Below are 17551 nucleotides of genomic sequence, written 5' to 3' on the forward strand. Positions count from 1 at the left end.
ACCCTTGGAATTTTCATCTATAGACTTTGGGAAGAGAGGCAGGCTTTTTGTTTCAATTTTGGGTATTTGACTACAAAAAGAAGGCTAATAAGTGTTTTGTTAATTGTTTCAGCTTTCAAGATAGCAGTGATGTTAAACTAGCATTGGAACCTACTAATCTAGGAAGCCTGGATATCACAGGTGATGCATCACAGGAAATTCAGCTTTCAGATTGTCCAGTTTCAAGAACTAGAAGTAAAGAAAAACAACTTGAAGAAGTTAGAGAAACAACAGTATGTTTATTTTTTTGTGCTTTTCTGATTTATTTAAATCTTCCTGTTTATTATTCAAAATATTTGTGTAGATCAAACCTGTTTTTTGATTGTGTGGGGTTTTTTCTAGCCTTGCTTTGCCATTAGATGCAAAAAAAGGCAAGAAGCTGAGACACTTCCAGAATCTAAATATTACCAGTTTTCATTAGCTTTAATGGGCTGTTACAGTGCCTTATCTCACAGGCAATTTATAAAGCTGAACAGGTTATTTATTCAAAATTTAGGCAATGCAATATCAGTAGTAAAACTTGACATGTTGCCCTGGAGCCATGCTCCATGGTTACTAACAGAGTATTGAAATCTGAGCAGGATAAGCATAGGGTTGTTTATGATGCCTCAAAACAGAAACCTGACTAAACTTCTGCTTGCTGATCCTGGCTGGTTTGAGATATTCCAAGAAACGTATAAGAAACTGAAACAAGACTGAGTTGTCTTGTTCAGGTACGTTCTCATCGGATCCAGCAGTTTAGGAACTTCTTGAGATTTCATTTAGCTTCTTTCCTAGACCTTATACTCGTGATTTCATATTTAGTAGCCTTTTCAGGTTTGCCTGTGCCTTTTTCAGCAGCAGCACACTGAAACTTCCTAACTTTAATTCACATAATATAAAAGTGTACTCTTTGGATTGTTTTAAGTCTGATGCCTGAAGACTAAACTATTATTTTGTAATATCATTTTTCCTCTCTTCAGCAGTAGATTCAGGATAAAGAGTGCTAATCTTACATTTTGCTCTGTTTACCCTGGTCATCATTCTGTCCTTGTATCAGTACATCATTTTTGGAAATTAATGTACAATTTGAAAACTTGTATTTGGGGGAATGAATTATTTTCACTTTTTAAGACAAAGAATTGTCTTACAGCTAAGCTCTACAGTGAAAGATTAGGAAATTCTAAGTGTTAGCGTCTCCCTAAAGTGGTGAGCAAATAATTTTTGCTTTCACCTTTTAGATTCTATTTACTAAAACAATAGCTTCATTTTAGTGGAAAATTAGTTACTTTCAGTCTTCACAAACTCTAAATGCCTGTAGTTGGAAATGCTGGAATGATGCAGTATCATGATGCATAGTAGTTGGAATAATATTTATAAACATAAATGAACTGAAAAATGTATGTTTGTTCATTCAGTGAATGAGCTCTGCATACATCAGCTTATTATAGTAGTCTTAGTAGCCACAGTAACCAAGTTCTCTGGCTGATTAATCATGGCTTTTTGACATGAGAAAATGGTGAGTACTCTCTAGAGTAGACTATTTCAAAAGGTCTTTAAGGAAAATTCTAATTGTGCTGGCCTCCTGTAGCAGATTTTCTTTAAAAATTATAAATACTCAGCCAACTAGTGATGTGGAATGCAATTTTATCAATATAATTAAATAAATGAATCAATCAGAGAATAGGCTTTTATCTTAATTCAGTAGATAGACTCCATGGAAACTTTATTGTAACTGTGATTAGTTTGCTGTCTCATTTTTTTTCATTTTCAGAGTTACCATCAGTGTTCTGTAGGAAACTGATTTAAAAACTAGAATTGGACACTAATCCTAACTGTTACTGCTCGAAGAGTCTGTTATCAGCTTCATTCAGCTAAGAAAACAAACTGATTTTCTTCATGTTTCTGCCTGTTTCTTATCTTATAGCAGAGTTCTTGCATGCTTATTTCTTAATTTCTAAAATACTTTTTTAATCTTACTTAGAATGCAGACACACGTGGTTTACATAAACCAGAGGAAAAGCAGAATGCATCAGAAAGTGATTCTCAGTCTCAAGTAATGTAAGTAGAGTTATTTTTTATCTCATGGGTTACTTGAGCTCACCCTTCATTTGGCTGTATTTCCATTTCACCACTGTAGGCTGGACTAGATGGCAGATAATTCTGACTTTTTTATATTTAAGAAGGTATTTTTGATAGAAGTTTTGATTGCTGAGGACTGATTAATGCTTCAACTAAGACATACATGGTGTTGAATATATACCAGAAGGAAGGCTTAACAAAGCTTATAGAGAGCTAATCCCTCTATGATCAGCAACAGTGAGATTTCTCTGAAGAAGTGTTTCTATTTTGTGAGTGTACCTTTTTTCTGAAAGTTGATCTTAAAAAGAGCTTCACTGAATTCATTGAATATGGAATATGGCCATCACAGAGTATTTGTTATGTACATCATGTGTGTGGTGTGTTCAGACCCTCCTAATAGGAAGGTTGTTGCTCTCTGGAATTCAGTGCAAGAGTTTAAGTTGAGATGCACCTTTCCAGAAGGTGCTCCCTGCTGTCTGCCATGACTGCAGTCCATTGTCAAGCTAATCTTTTAATTATTTCTTACTTTTATTTCTGTAATTGAACAGTGGTGTTTAAACAACTGTGTCTAAAGTTTCCATTTTATGTGATCAGAGACTTAATAATCTACCTGTGTATGTATGATATAATTCTTTAAAGTTGGTTAAGAGCTGGTCTATGAGATTTTGGTAATTTAACAGCCCTTTTAAATATTAAAGTTTTGCCCTTCTGTCATTGCCTTGCTGAAGGGCAGCTCACCATCATAGTAAAGGATGTCAGTTTTATCTTTCCTGTGCTGAGAAGAATATAAGAAAAGATTGCAGCAAACAGTCTGAAGATTATCAGTAATATTTAGGGCTCTGGCAAGTTGCATCTGAATCTTAAGACTCTGTTTTGGTGGTTAGGGATAAAGGAATTGATTACGTGTATGCCTATCCTGGTTCCAGCTGAGACAGAATTGATTTTCTTTATAGTGTCTGGTGTGATGCTGTGCTTTGACTTTAGGAGGAAAAACAATGTTGATAACACACTGATGTTTTAGTTGTTGCTAAGTAGTGCTGCGCAGAGCTGAGAATGTTTCAGCTTCTTAGCTTTTCATGCTGTCCTGGTAGTGAAGGGGCTGGGAGAGCACAAGAAGCTGGGAGGGGACAGAACCAGGACAACTGACCTAAACTGTCCAAAGGGGTATTCTGTGGGTGCCCAACATTTTGGCTTGCCTGGACTACGTTGAGTTAAGATGAATTACTTGTCATGGGCTGCATACACAAAGGCTGCTCTGAAAGTAATACCTGCTATTTATTTTCGTGGAAACAACAATGGATAAAAGGAGAACAATAACACTGTTTGATAGAGCAAATTCTCAGCTACAAAGCACTATTTTTTCAGCATAGCTACCACCATTAGATGTACGTTTTCAGCAGCAATGAACTGGAGCCTGCTTGCCCTGCTTGTAGAAATCTACAAATTGCAAAGGTGATCCACTGTCACTGTCACCACTGTTGAAAAGCAGCATCCATCCACCACCACACTGTGCCCATGTCCATTGGGTGGTCTCCATAAATGTTCAGCAAACATCGATGGATGTCAGTGAATGCCATTTTTCTCTGCATGGAGGAATTCAGTTCCAGATCTCTGCTTCATCTGCATTTCCATGTCAGACACGATTCTGTCAGACTGCCCCTCTGCTGCCATCTTTCACATGGCAATAAAATGGCATGGGAATTGGTGGGAAGGTTCAGCCTCTACAGCCATACTACCAACGTCAGTTTCTGACCTAGTGGGCCAACACAATAAAACAGGAGGTGTTACTCTTGCAGTAGCCTGTAAAAATATGTGATACAGTTAATGTATATAAGTAACAATTTGATTTTTAATATTTTTTTATTTTAAAAAGAGGGCAACAGAAACACAAAGCTACTGGGTTATTTGAGCTTATCTTTGTGGAAACTGATGTATCAGTGTCTGGTTCTCTCTAGTAATAATATGAACTACCTCTTCTTATGTCTTAAGGAAAACTGAAAAGCCAGCAGAGAGGAGGCGCTTGCAAAAACCTAAACCCAATATAATGAAGTTATCTGGTAAGAAAGAAGCAGTAAGCCAGGAGAAAATGGAGGCTGAGACTTCCTCTCCAAAACTTGTGAATACTACTGAAAAGGTCAGGAGGAAGAATTTTTCTTAATATGCTAGGTACTTGTATCAGTTCTGGTCAATGCTTATCCTCTGTACAAGCTACTGTCTAATATGTAGTGTTGTGAAAACTGTCCCTGAGTTATCTGTACACTCATCCAAGAGTAACATTTCATGCTGTTCTTGCTTTTGTTAAGATAGGGTTACTATTTAGATAATGGCCTAAGCGGTGCTGTATTTTGGTTATTTTGGTTTCGTAATGACGATAGTGTGGATAGCACACAGATGTTTCAGTTGCTGTTGAGCACTGCTTGTACAGACACAAGGTCTTTTCAGTTTCTCGTACTGTGCTGTCAGCAAGGAGGCTGGATGTGCCCAGGAAGCTGGGAGGGAACAGAACCAGGACAGATAACTGTCTGGTGACTTGGAGTCATCTCATACCATGTAGTGTTGTGCTGGAAGGGTGTGAGTTTGCTAAGGCTGCCATTGCAGAAGAATTGACTGTGGTGGTGGGCAATTGTATTTTGCATCTCTTTTTCTTTTGTTTAATTTTTCTTTTAATTAAGAAATTGCCTTCACATCAACCCGTGAATTTCCTAACTTTTGCTCTTCTGAATCTCTTCCCCTCCATACCTCTGGGAGGGAAGTGAGTAAGAGTCTGTGTTGTGCCTAGCTGCCCAGTGGAGTTAAACTGCATTTGCCTTAATTCTAGTGCTCTGAGGAAGACAGTGGAGCAAACAGAAGTGAAATCACAGAAGCAGAAAGCATGGATTTGGGTACTACTTCTGAGTAAGTATTGAGATTACTTTTCTAGTCATCACTAACTGTCTGTAATTGTTAATTTGTTTTGTATAGTGCTGTTAGAAAAACCACAACACTAATAATAAATATGGATCTTAGATTTGACTGGAATTTTCATGGATGATTCCAGTAATGGTTCTGCAGTAGAAGATGTGTGTTTTTTCTGGGAAACTGTGGGAAGCACTACTTCTATAAAGTACAGCTTGGAATTTGGGAGGGAGGGGGAAGTGATAACAATGGCTTTGCCCACAGCCCATCTGCGAGCTGTTTCTGATGCTTGGAGAAGCAGCAATGGCATGCAGTCCTCACCAGTGTGATTACTTCATATATTTTCAACATCTAGATGAATGGAATTTCCACACTTTTAATACTAAACAATGTTTGATACTTACATGAAGGAACTTGCAAAAGTGTTTGCAAATCTTTCCAAAGGTAACTCAATGTAATATTGACTCCCAAGTGTAGAAAACTGTGTGAGTCGTTGGACATTTGGCTTAAATATTATGGAGTAAATGTTATTATTGTGAATCCTTTGTGCAGAAAGCCTGAGAAAACTGTGTTTGCAGTAGCAAGAATTAGAGGAAATCGACAGAAATTTAATCCTAATCTTACAAGGGCATTATCTTTCTTGCTGTATAACGTAGCTCTCAGTGTGAAGGCATAGAGGAATGTGGTAGTTGTAGACACATCTGATATTTATATGTCAGTAAGATTATTAAGTTATTTTTTTGTTATTTGAAAGTTTCTCGTACCTTTCATAGCCTTCATTGAATTAAGTTCTGCTTCTATACTGGATATGAATATGAGGAGTGGGTTAGAGAAAGATCTGTAGTGTGGTATGTGGAGAAAGAAAAGAACAGTGCAAGCATAAATTTTTACTTCTCAAGCACTTTTACAGTCTCCATGAAATTAGTAATGCATAGCTTTGCTTTATGGAAGTGTATGTTATTTAGTGTTTAAAAAAGAAATATGTATTTTCCTTAAGGGCCTTCTAATTTAAGATCCATACGCATACAAGTTGTGTTTTGTATTTTTCCAGGTCTAATGAAACAGCTGGTTCACTAGAAGACAGCAAAAAGAGCGTGCTGAAACCAGCGCCTTTAAAAAGGGGCCGAATGCAGAAACCAAAACCAAATCTAGGAAGATCTGTTGCATGGAAAAAAGATCACAGACATGAAAAAGATCCTGAAGAGGAGAAGGTTGAAGGTGGAGAAGCTGAAGGACATGTGATACACCATGTGAGTGAAAGCAATGATTCATGCTGCAAAAATGTAAGTTTTTCAAGCAGCTGCAAAGACATATTTTTGCTGTGCCCTGGTAATAAAGATTTAGGTATATACCATTTAATTTGTAAGCATAGCATTTGTGTATCTTACTCTTTCCAGTTAAATGAAATTTTCTAATGCTTGTATTTAGATTCTCCTTTCTGTGGAGACAGAGATTATACTTCACTTTTTTTTCTTATTGGTGATACCAGATTTGAAAAGAGAAGTGCTGAATAGAGAGGATAATGTTGAAAAAGAACGGCAATTTCAGATGGAATGTATGCAGCAAAATAACAAATCTTTATCTTCAAAGTATTCAGTAATTTTAGCTGAATTTTAGAACAAGAAAAAATAACTAAATTTTTGAGTTTTTTTAATAAGAGAGTGATTAAAGTAAACATTTTTCCTTCCAAAGAAGAGATTGGCCAAATCTTTTTTCTTAATGGAGTGAAACTTATATTCCTCTTAGGATATGGCTGGTGCTCCCAAGAAAAGTCCGCAGAAGCTAAAAGCTGTGGAAAATGAAAAAGGATCTTCAGATGTCTTGAAAGATGTTTCAGATTTCAATACAGGGTAAGGTTATTTTTTTAAGTGGAGAGATAGGATAGTTCAAAACCACCAGTATCTCCAGACACATGAGCATTCAACTCCAGAGCTAAATATCTTGTTACAAATATAAAACTTGCTTTTAATCAAGACAGTACTAAACCTAAACAACAAACAAACAAAAAAACAAAATCCAAAAGCTGTGTAGGAATGATCTTCATGATTAACCTTGTTTTCAAATAAATCTCTAAGGGATACTCAGTTCCTGTGGTTATCTTCTCCATGTTGGTCCTAACAGCATAAGCATCATAAAGCGTTTATGTAAGTTCCTCACTATAGGCTCTGGTTTCCTATTAAATCACGTGTCCAGTCTTTAGGCTTGTCTGGAATGTATCACGTGAAGAGAAATTGTCCTGGACTGCGTATTAAATACATAGGTCACCCTGAAAATAATGCCTTCTTTTTATTCCTATGACAGCTACAAAGAGAACAATAACACTGTTTGGTAGAGTAAATTCTGAGCCACAAAACACTTTGTCAACACAGTCACCACCATTAGCAATACATTCTCACCAGCAGTGAACAAGAGACTTCATCCCATGCTTGTAAAAATCTGCACCAGCAGAAGTGGCCCACTGTTACTGCTGCTGAAGCACATCACCCACTGCCTCTGTATGTTTTGTCTCCATTAATGTTCAGCAAGTGTGGGTCAATGGGTGCAATTTTTTCTGCATGGAGGAATTCAGTGACACACCATTGCTCATCCACACTTCCATGTCAGACACCATTTTGTCAGACTGCCACTCTGCTGCCATGTGTCCCATTGCCAAAAATCTTAACAGAATATTGGTGGAAAGGTTGGTTCCACCAACATTCACCTCTGATACCGTGGGCCAACATAATAAAACAAGAGGCATTCCTTTCAGAGCAGACTTCATATGATGTTTGTCAGAGATTTGGGATCCCCGTGCTCTGGTTTTGGCTTGGACAGTGCCAATCACACCTTGATGTTTGGTGGTGGCTGAGCAAGAAGTGTTTGCTGGGGGCCAGGCTGGGCTGCTTGATGGGGAAGAGCCATCACTGTGATGGTGCAGGGCAGGAAGAAGCCACAGGAAGGGCTGAGCAAGGCCAAGCCATATGCAGCCCACAAGCCACAGGTACATATCTGATAAGTTGTCCTTTTGATGATGAAAAAAGTTAATGAATAAGAATTTTTAAAATGCTGTAGATCTCTTTTGTAGTTCTAGAAATTATTAGCTAGGTAAAGGATTTGGTAAAATGTTCACAGTCCTCTCAAAGTGAGACTAGAAGTTGCAGTTGTTTTGAAATTGCTTCCTTTTTCTTACATTTGCTGATCTACTTGTAAGATACAGATTCTTGGTGATGTTCAGTGTGCTTTTGGTTGGTCCTTTTCATAATGTCCATTACTTTGCTCTTGCTCTAGCTACTGCAGAAAATAAAATACAAGTGTGTGAAATATGATTTGGAGAATTCACATTGTCTCATGCCATCAACTGTTTGGTTTTTTTTTTTTTTGTTAGGGAATCTGGTCCTGAGAACCAAGAAGTCAAAACTGTTATTTCTTCAGCTCCGTTACTGAGGAGTCGGTTCCATAGACCTAAGCCCAATTTCAGAACAACTAGTAGAAAAGAAGTGATGGATATAAATAAAGGTGTATCACAAGAGGATACCAACAAGAAAGAAAGTTTGATGCAGAGCAGTCATGAATGTTGCATCCTTCTTGATACAGATGTAAGGCTTTTTTTTTTTTTCCCTGAGTTGGATTTCAGCTTATGAGTTTGTGGAACTATAAGAAAGATTTGATGATTTAAAGAAATGACAGATTAATCTCTTTAGAAACAATTCATTTTTCAAAAGCTATGATCTTCTATGTGGAAACTCTTGTACTTTACAGTAGTTTCTAACCTGAGGTGGACTTCACGAAATGACAGTGAAGAAATAAAAGTACTGAAAACAGATAACAAAGAAGAAATCTACATTTCAAGGTGTTTAGTTAAAGAAAGAAATTTCAAGAATTTTTCTTGAAAAGCCTAAGAATTTATTAGTGGGCAATTAAAAGGAGATGGCCTTTTTGGACAGGAAACACTTGGCGAGCGATTAATACTGAGCTTTGTGACATTAAAAATATCTCCTTTTTGGGTTTAGTACCATGAGTTTTTCTTGCTCATATTTTTTTTCTTGTTTTTCAGAAAGCAGAAAACTGTGAAGTTCTGCAGCCATTGGAGTCCTTAGGAAGAGAAAAGTCAGTTGGCCCTCAGGATGCTTCTGAGAGCTCAAGTTTTAAGCCCCCAGACACACCTTCCGAATCAGAGTATGGCAAATTGGAGGCTTGTCTACCTGTAGATAACCAAAATGAGACCTCAAGTACTAATGCTGGGTAAGGATCTAGCTGCAATTATACCTTGATTGACAATGAAGGCATTTTAAAAGGAAGCTGTTCTGCTAGTGGATTTCTAATTGGTGAGGAAAGTCTAATAAAAATACTTTATGTTACTTATTATAGTTTAATGCTAATTGTATTAAAGCTCTAGTTTCTGCTATGCTAAGCATCAAATTAATGAACGTTGAGAGAACGGACGGTTTGGTCTGTAAGAAGTCTTAAAGTCTGTCTAGCTTCAACTCCCCTGCCAAAGACATGGGCACCTCACACTAGATCAGGTTGTTCAAAGCTGCCAAACAAGTTGGCCTTGAACACCTCTAGCTATGGTGTTCCCACAACTCTGGGCAACCTTTGCCCATGCTCTGCCAGGCTTTTGTGAAATCTTTCTCTGTGTCCCATTTTAAATGTTGAAGTGATTCAATGAGGTCTCCCCCAGCCTTCTCTTTTGCAGGCCAAATGAACCCAATTCTCTGTCTCTCTGCATAGGAGAGATTCTTCCGGCTCTGATCATTTTTGTGGCACTCTTTTGTACCTTGTCTGATAGATCTACATCTTTCTTGTGCTGAGGACCCCAGAACTGGATGCAGTACTCTACATGGGGTCCTGACAGCTGAGTAGGTGGGGAGAAACTCCTCCCCCACCCTGCTGGCTTCTTTTTGATATAGACCAGAATATAATTGCCTCTGGGCTGCAAGTACATGTTGCTGCAAGTGCAGCTCATATCCAGTTTTTCATCTCTTAAGCCCCTGCTCTCAGCGCTGCTCTCATTCAGGTCACCCTTCCAGTCTTTACAGGTGTTGGGGAGTTCCCCAACCCTTGTGCACAATGCCATGCTGTACTTTGTTAAGCTTCCTGAGATTCACATGGGCTGACCTCTTGTGGATTGTCTGAAGGGCATTCCTTCCTTTTATCATATCAACTTCACCACTCAGTTTAATGTCATCCACAGACTTGCTGAGGATACACTCAACCCCCTCTCATTAATGAAGATAATAAGTGGTATTACTGTCAGTACGGACACTATTTGCTACAGCTTTCCATTTGAACATGGAGCTGTTAACTGCAATTATTTAGATGTGTCTACTCAGCCACTTCCTAATCCATCTAATAATCCACCCATTACATCCATCTCTCTCCAGTTGAGAAGCAGGAGTGTTGTGTGGGATCCGCCCTCCCTCTCTCCCCCCTATTCTTTGATTTGTTTTGTCCAGCAAAAAGCAGTGATTATGGCATACTTCACTGACACTGATCAGATACACCAAAACAATTTATTAAATGTATTCTGAGCAAGATGTTGCACGTACATCTATAACCATATGTATTCTAAGCAAACAGTTTGTTAGCCTATGACTGATCAGTATTCTGGGGGGTGGTAAATTAGGATGGAAAGGTTATATGACCTGATGTGTCCATTAGAGGATGAGGTCTGAGGGAGGGTGGTGTCTTGCAAGCGGGGGGTCTCAGGCTGGCTGAAGGGAGCTCTGAAAGCTGTCCTCTAGCATCCTGACTTTATATTACTTTTACATGTGGTTTGCCATGATAAATGGGGGGAGGGGAATGAGGAGGGAAATGAGCTGTTACAAGGCATGCAAACAAAGATATAAGTAGGGATATGAAAAATGCAAGACTTTGCAGAAAAGCAGAGAAACTTCTGTTGGTTCCTTAAGATATCATTGTCAGTTCCCTTAAATGCCATGGATTGTTTATTTGTTAATCATCACATGGTTTTTATAGTCTCCACGTTTTTGCCAAAGGCAGCTCTTTCTCTATTCCTTGACAACTTCCAGTCATAGCTCAGGCCCTTGACATGAATAATAGGCTGCGCATTGTTAGGTGTAGGTAACGCAAGTGGAGTGGCAGAGGCATAGCTGTGGCCTTATCTGATCTGCATGGCTGGGGCAGTTCTCATTGTCAACTAGAGGACAGTTAATGCACCTGTGCCCTGTCCTGTTCTCCAGCCTTGCATGACCTCTTCCCTTTTTCAGCAGGCTATGCTTGGGCCCTACTCCAAAAGGGACCATATCAAAGGCCTTACAGAAACCAAGGTAGTTGACATCAGTTGCTCTTCCCTTATCTACCAGCGGAGTCATTCCATTGTAAAAGGCTCCCAGATTAGCTGAGCATGATTTGCTTTTTGTGAAGTGATGTTAGCTGTCTCTAATCAATCTCCCTGTATTCCATGATCATTAACATAGCTTCCAGGAGGATCTGTTCCCATGATCATACCAGGCACAGAGGTGAGGCAGACTGGTCAGGAGTTTGCAAGGTCTCCTCTTACACCCTTTTTAAAAAAAAAAAATGTAAGTGATGTTTCCCCTTTTTTCAGTCTCTCAGGACTTAGTGCCATAATTTTTCAAATTTGGTGGTGATTGGCTTAGGTAGTTCCTCTGGCAGTTCCTTTAGGATCATAAGATGCATTCTGTTTGGACTCGAGTGCTTTCAGCTTCCTCATGTAAACTTGGACCTGATCTTCTCATAAGATAGGTAGGATTTCATACTCCCAGGCCCTGCCTTGAAATTCAGGGACTTGGGAGATGTTGGAAAAGCAGTTGTTGAAAACTGAGATAAAGTTGTACCTCAGTGTTTTCCATGTTGATGGTTGCAGATGTCCTTGTCTCATTCAAGGGGCTGCAGTTTCTTTTGTCTTCCTTTACTGATGCATGTATTCATTAGAATCTCTTCCCAGGTCAGCTTAACTTTCCTGATCCCATTCCTATGCTCCAGTCAGTATCCCATTATTCTTCCCAGGATGTGTGTCTCTACTTCCCACTGTCTGTGCATTCCCTCTTACATTTCAGTTTAACTGGGAGGTCCTGGCTCAGCCATGTTTGTCTCCTGCCTTCTTTGCCCACTGTGTTGCATATGGGAATCAAGAGCTCTTGTGCTCCAAGAAGATGTCTTTAAATATCTGCTGGCTCTCTTCTTTTTCTATGACGGCTATTTCCAAAAGAATCCCATCCACTAGTCCCTTAAAAACTTGGAATTGCACTTTCTTAAAATTTATGGTCCTGACTCTATAGCTCAGCTAAGATCATGAATTCCACCAGCACTTGATCACTGCATCTTCTCTGTTTGGACTTTCCTACCACATGAACTGCGAAGTTATCCTCAGTAATACTCCAAGAGTCTCCTCGACTGCTTGCAGCTTGCTTTGTCATTTTTCCAGTATATGTCAGTGTGGTTAAAATCACCTGGCAATATCAGGGGTTTGAGGAACTCTACATCAGCACGCTCCATCCAGTAGTAAATACCAACCACATAGTTTCCTTTGTTGATTTGGTCTCTAGTTTTCACTCGTATTGTGTATTGCTGTTTTTCAAGGACAGCACTAGTTGAAATCAATCTTTTTCTTTTTTTTTTTTTTTTTTAATAGAGTACAGTTCTTCCACTTTCCTTGCCTGTTTCTTTCAACAGTTTATAGCCATTGATCACAATGCTTTAATGTGATTCATACCACAAAGGCATGAAACAAACAGGATTTCATGACAGTGATCCAACCTTAGATTTCCAGCTTCACAGTGGCTGCTGGCTCCTGGCTGCTAGCCATGCTACATGCACTGGTAGAGAGACACTTCAACTGGGCTGTCAACTACCTCACTTTTTAGGTGGAACCTTTTTGGAGGGCCAGAGGTATTCATCCATTCTATTCTAGGATCACTTTTCCATCTTGTTATTTGTGAGCATTCAGGAGTCATTAAGAATTATTTCTGTTATGGAAGTAGTTAGGAGACAAATGCCTATACACATACGCTGAAACAAAGATTTGTGTGCATAATTTAACATTCAGCGTAACTTTGCATTTGTGTAATGTTTTTCAAAAAGTAAGCTGCGTCTTATATTATACACAGAGTGAACCTGTGCTTTTCAATGACATGCTTTTGTATTAAATTTGATTTTGTTTGTTTGTTTCTGGTTGTCTTAGCACCGATAGAACAATCACAACTCAGGGTGAAAGTAAACAAACACCTCTTCAACCTGTCCAATTAGTGAGGAGCGAATTCCAGAAATACAAGCCCAACTTGGGAAAAGGTTTTACAAGGAAAGAATTGCAAATACCAGAAAATAAAGAGGATAAAAAGTCTGAAGCAGATTACTTGGAAGTGCAAAAAACTGAGTCTGCTCATCATGTGTCTGCCATTGTAAGTCTACTAGGAATAGCTACTTTGTCTTCAAAAATATGATTCCAAGTTACATGTTCTATCGTAGCCAGTTATATTAGAACATTTTACTTTCATTCCCTGAAGCAGAGACACCATCTGCTATGAAAGAAATCCCACAAACCCTTGAATGTTGAGATATTGCAGGTATGAAGTTAGTGAAGTCTACAACTTGTAGTATTAATGTCTTCTGGAAAATGAGGATCTAGTTTTGATTGGGTTGCATGACAGATAAAAGGATTATGTACATTTAAGTGACTAGAATGCAAGTTTGTTTTATATTGCAGTACATAAAGATAGGCATTTAGCTCATTTTTTTTCTTTCCTGCTTGAAGTCTGTGTTGAAGAATCCAGAAAGTATCAAGAGAAGACGTAGGGTAGTCTATTTTTCTGTAAGAGCTAAAGTCTTCTTTGTGTTTTTAGAAGTGAACTTCTGTTTTATAACCTTGCTTGATTCTCCCTTTTTCTGTTGAAATGAATAATACTTCTATTTTATTGCAAATCAAAGGGTAAAAATGAAGCGGCATTGCATGAAGGAAATGTACTGAGCAGTGAGGAACAGGCACAGGAAGAGGTGCCTCGGGTGCCCTGTATTTCTGAAAACCTACTGTGTGAACAAAGCAGGTAGGATCAGAGTTTAGCAAAATCATGTATGAAAAGTTTTCCTGTGGTACATAAAGATAAGTCTTTAATTCTTTTCCTTTCATTTTTATTTCTCTGATTCTTTGATTTCAGTGCCTATAGGCAGCTTCACTCCATGTTTTCAGTGCACACTTGTTAGTTAAGGTGAACTACTGCTGGTTTAGTTTTGGCTCTTTTGTTTTTCATTTGTTTTAAATAGTGATACACTATTTGATTACAGCAGAGGTTTTTGAGTTGTTGGCTCTGAGCTGTGCTAGTTCTTGGATATTACATCAGAAATCTGTGCTGAACACCTGGAGAATTCACTAAGAATTGCAGCCACTACCATTGAACTAGGGATCAGTGCATTAGTTTCACAAAAAGAAGGTCCAATATCCCAGTAGTTCTGTTTTGTTCTATTTTTTGTTGCAGTAAAACATTAAAATATTAAACTAAGATTTTTTTTTTTTTTTGCTTAAGTATGTGAACTGTATTATATATGTTGTAAGGGCTGCTCCAGAAGTAATGCTTCGTATTCCATTATGTTGGGCCACGATGTCACAGATGCATGTCAGTGGCGTGGCAGTAGAGACTGAACCTTCCCACCAGTGTTTCATTCCATGTTGTTGCTGTGCAACAGATGGCAGCAGTGGGACAGTCTGACAGAATGGTGTCTGACATAAAGTGCGAATGAAGCCGAGGAATGGAATTGAATTTCTTCATGTAGAAAAAAAACTGCAGCCATTGACATTCATCAACACTTACTGAATGTTTATGGAGACCACAGAGTAGATGTGAGCACAGTGAGATGGTGATGGTGTGTCTCTACAGCAGTAACAGTGACAGCTCTGTGCAGTTTTTTGTGAGCATGGCATGCAGGCTCTTCTTCATCACTAGTGAGAATGTGTGACTGATGGTGGTGACTGAGCTGAAAAATAGTGATTTGTAGATTAGAATTTGTCTCATCAAGTACTGTTATTGTGCACTTTGTAGCAGTTGGTAGTTTCTTGGAAAATAAATATGAGGCATTACTTTCAGAGCAATATGCAGCCTGAGACAATACCTGTTCACTCAGTGCAGCCCAGGCAAGCTGTAAGACTGGACGGCTAGGTACTAGCCCATTTCTGCAGCCTGGTCAGGTTCTTCTGGATGGCAGTATGAGCATCTAGCATATTGGTCATTCCTCTCAGTCATCTGCAGTTTTGCTGAGGGTAGGCTCTTCTGCTTCATCCTGATCCTGATCATCCTGATTTATGAGACAATAAGGAGGACTGGAGCCAGTATTGATCTCTGAAGCCAGTAGCTCTTAGTTACTCGCCTTGTAACTGGTTTTTGTTACACTGATCTGACTCTGTTTTGTTTAAGTGAATAAATAAATATGCAGAACACTTGAATTCATTTCTAACTGTATTTTGTGGTGCCTGAAAAGTAAAAGTTAAAAAATATTTTTTTCTAGGTCTAATGAAAAATTAAGTTCTGGAGAAGAGAGTAATCAATGTGATACAAAACCTTCACAGCAAGCAAGGGTATCCCTCAGGAACCCAAAGCCAAACCCAACAAGAGCTCATAGAAAAAGGGGTCATTCTGAAGAAGATAGAAACAGAAGAGACGAAGACAATGCTGAGACTAGAAATACAGAAGAGCATTTGTTAGAAAAAACAGGTGTATCAGTGGTAAGTGCTCATCATTTTGAGCCTGTTTGTACTTCAGTTCTTGTGTTTAGCTTCTTAGAACTCATAGATGACATAAAAATCCAGTCTGTAAATAGGAAAAGTTAAGGTGATGCTTTCCTTTTTTTTATGCCTTAGAATTGGAAATAATGCTGAGTTAACATCTAAATGCTTAGGAAATATTTAATGTACAGTGTGGACTAAAATTTTACAGTGTATGTGCAGAAATCTGGATTATCCCTCCTGTGGCAGGAGGATTGAAACTTGATGATCCTTGAGGTCCCTTCTAAACCAAGCTATTCTTTGATTCAGTGATTATCATAAATGCATGCTAATACCATTGCCATTGAATTTAATGTTTGTTATCCATTGAACAATGGATAGTGAGGCAGTTTTCTAATATCCAATATTACCTACAACTCAAATTTTCTAGAAGTATGGATCACTTTATAAGTTTATATGCATGTGAATAAAGATCAGACTTTTTCTGCTTCAATTCCTTCAGTACTGAGCTATCTGGTACTGATTCTTATTCTGTCAAAAGTTGTGGCGTATAAAGTAAAGGTTTTTTTTTTTTTTTCTGGTGGTCCTTGCTTTTGTGACAGATTACTAAAATCTTTCAGTTTTTTTTTAGCTAAGTACCTATAGTTGGTGGAAATATGCTTACTGACAGTTTTCTTTTTTAATTTTTAAGTGGAATTGCATTGTTCTCAAATGACAGTTCTATTCCTATCTAGGCAGATTTTTTTGTATGAATAGATATGTTTAGAAACTTTATGACAGTAAATAATGTATATGAGCAAAATTTGAGGCTCCTTGAACCTACAGTTCTTATAGAAAAAAAAAAATGAAGGCCTTTGTAATGGTCCCGCATTACTTTCATATCTCTAAATTGGCAAGATAGAGATTTGAAGGGTGGACTATTTAGTAGATAAGGAATTGGTTGGATGGTAGCAGCAAGAGTGTTGTGGGCAATGGCTCCATATCCAGGTGAAGGCTGGTTCTGAGTGTTTTCCCTCGGGGTTCCATGTTGGCACCAGTGCTTTTCAGCATTTTTATCAGTGACCTGGATAGTAAGATTGAATGCACCCTCAGCAAGTTTGCTGATGATACTGAGTGGTGCAGTTGATACAACAGGAGGAAGGGATGCCATCCAAAGGGTCGAGGACATGTTTGAGAAGTGGGCCAACATGAACCTAATGAGGTTCCACAAGGCCAAGTGCCTGGTATTGCACGTGGGTCAGGGCAATCACAGATATGCATGCACAATGGGAGAAGAACTTGAAAGCAGCCCTGTGAGAAGGTCATGAGGATGGAAAGCTTGACATGATCCAGCAGCTCTTACAGCCCAGAGGGCCAACTGTATTCTGGGCTGCACTAAAAGAGCAGTGGCCAGCAGGGTGAGGAAGGTGGTAGATTCTCTCTACTCTGCCTTCCTGAGACCCTATCTGGAGTACTGCCTGGGGTCTCTAACACAAGAAGGACATAGAGCTGTTAGAGTATATTTAGAGGAGGATCGTGAAGATGATCAGAGAGCTGTAGCATCTCTCCTACGAAGAACAATTAGGGAGCTGAACTTGTTCACCCTGGAGAAGACTCTAGGAAGACCTCATTGTGTCCTTCCAGTACTTGAGGGGAGATTATATCCAGGAGAGAGATTGGCTTTTTACACAGTCTGACCGTGATAGCACAAGGGGGAATGATTTGAAGCTAAAATAGGAGAGATATTGATTAGGTGTTGGGAGGGATATTTTTTACTCTGAGGATGTTGATGTTTTTTTAACAGATTGCCCAGAGAACTTGTGGATGCCCTGTCCTATTAGGCATTCAAGTCCAGGTTGCATAGGATCCTGGGCAGCCTGCTCTGGTGGTTGGCAACTTTGC

The 17551-nt window shown here is 38.8% G+C and overlaps 1 protein-coding gene across 10 annotated transcripts in view; it reads left to right on the forward strand.

Moving 5' to 3' along the window:
• The window catches only part of BDP1 (BDP1 general transcription factor IIIB subunit), a 62940-nt gene that overhangs the window by 23676 nt on the left and 21713 nt on the right, over positions 1-17551 (forward strand). For 9 of the 10 annotated variants that reach the window (XM_085213370.1, XM_085213371.1, XM_085213372.1 and 6 more), the window contains 11 exons: positions 113-272; positions 2003-2079; positions 4090-4234; positions 4919-4995; positions 6047-6278; positions 6742-6845; positions 8360-8570; positions 9029-9216; positions 13142-13358; positions 13885-14000; positions 15454-15670. In XM_085213370.1, coding sequence (XP_085069496.1) covers positions 113-272; positions 2003-2079; positions 4090-4234; positions 4919-4995; positions 6047-6278; positions 6742-6845; positions 8360-8570; positions 9029-9216; positions 13142-13358; positions 13885-14000; positions 15454-15670 — 1744 coding nt within the window. The remainder of the gene's footprint in view (positions 1-112; positions 273-2002; positions 2080-4089; positions 4235-4918; positions 4996-6046; positions 6279-6741; positions 6846-8359; positions 8571-9028; positions 9217-13141; positions 13359-13884; positions 14001-15453; positions 15671-17551) is intronic. The other variant, XM_085213376.1, reaches the window with a different exon arrangement.

The sequence above is a fragment of the Meleagris gallopavo genome, chromosome Z (assembly GCF_905368555.1).
Source record: "Meleagris gallopavo chromosome Z, MGAL_WU_HG_1.1, whole genome shotgun sequence".
Taxonomy (NCBI): Eukaryota; Metazoa; Chordata; class Aves; order Galliformes; family Phasianidae; genus Meleagris; species Meleagris gallopavo.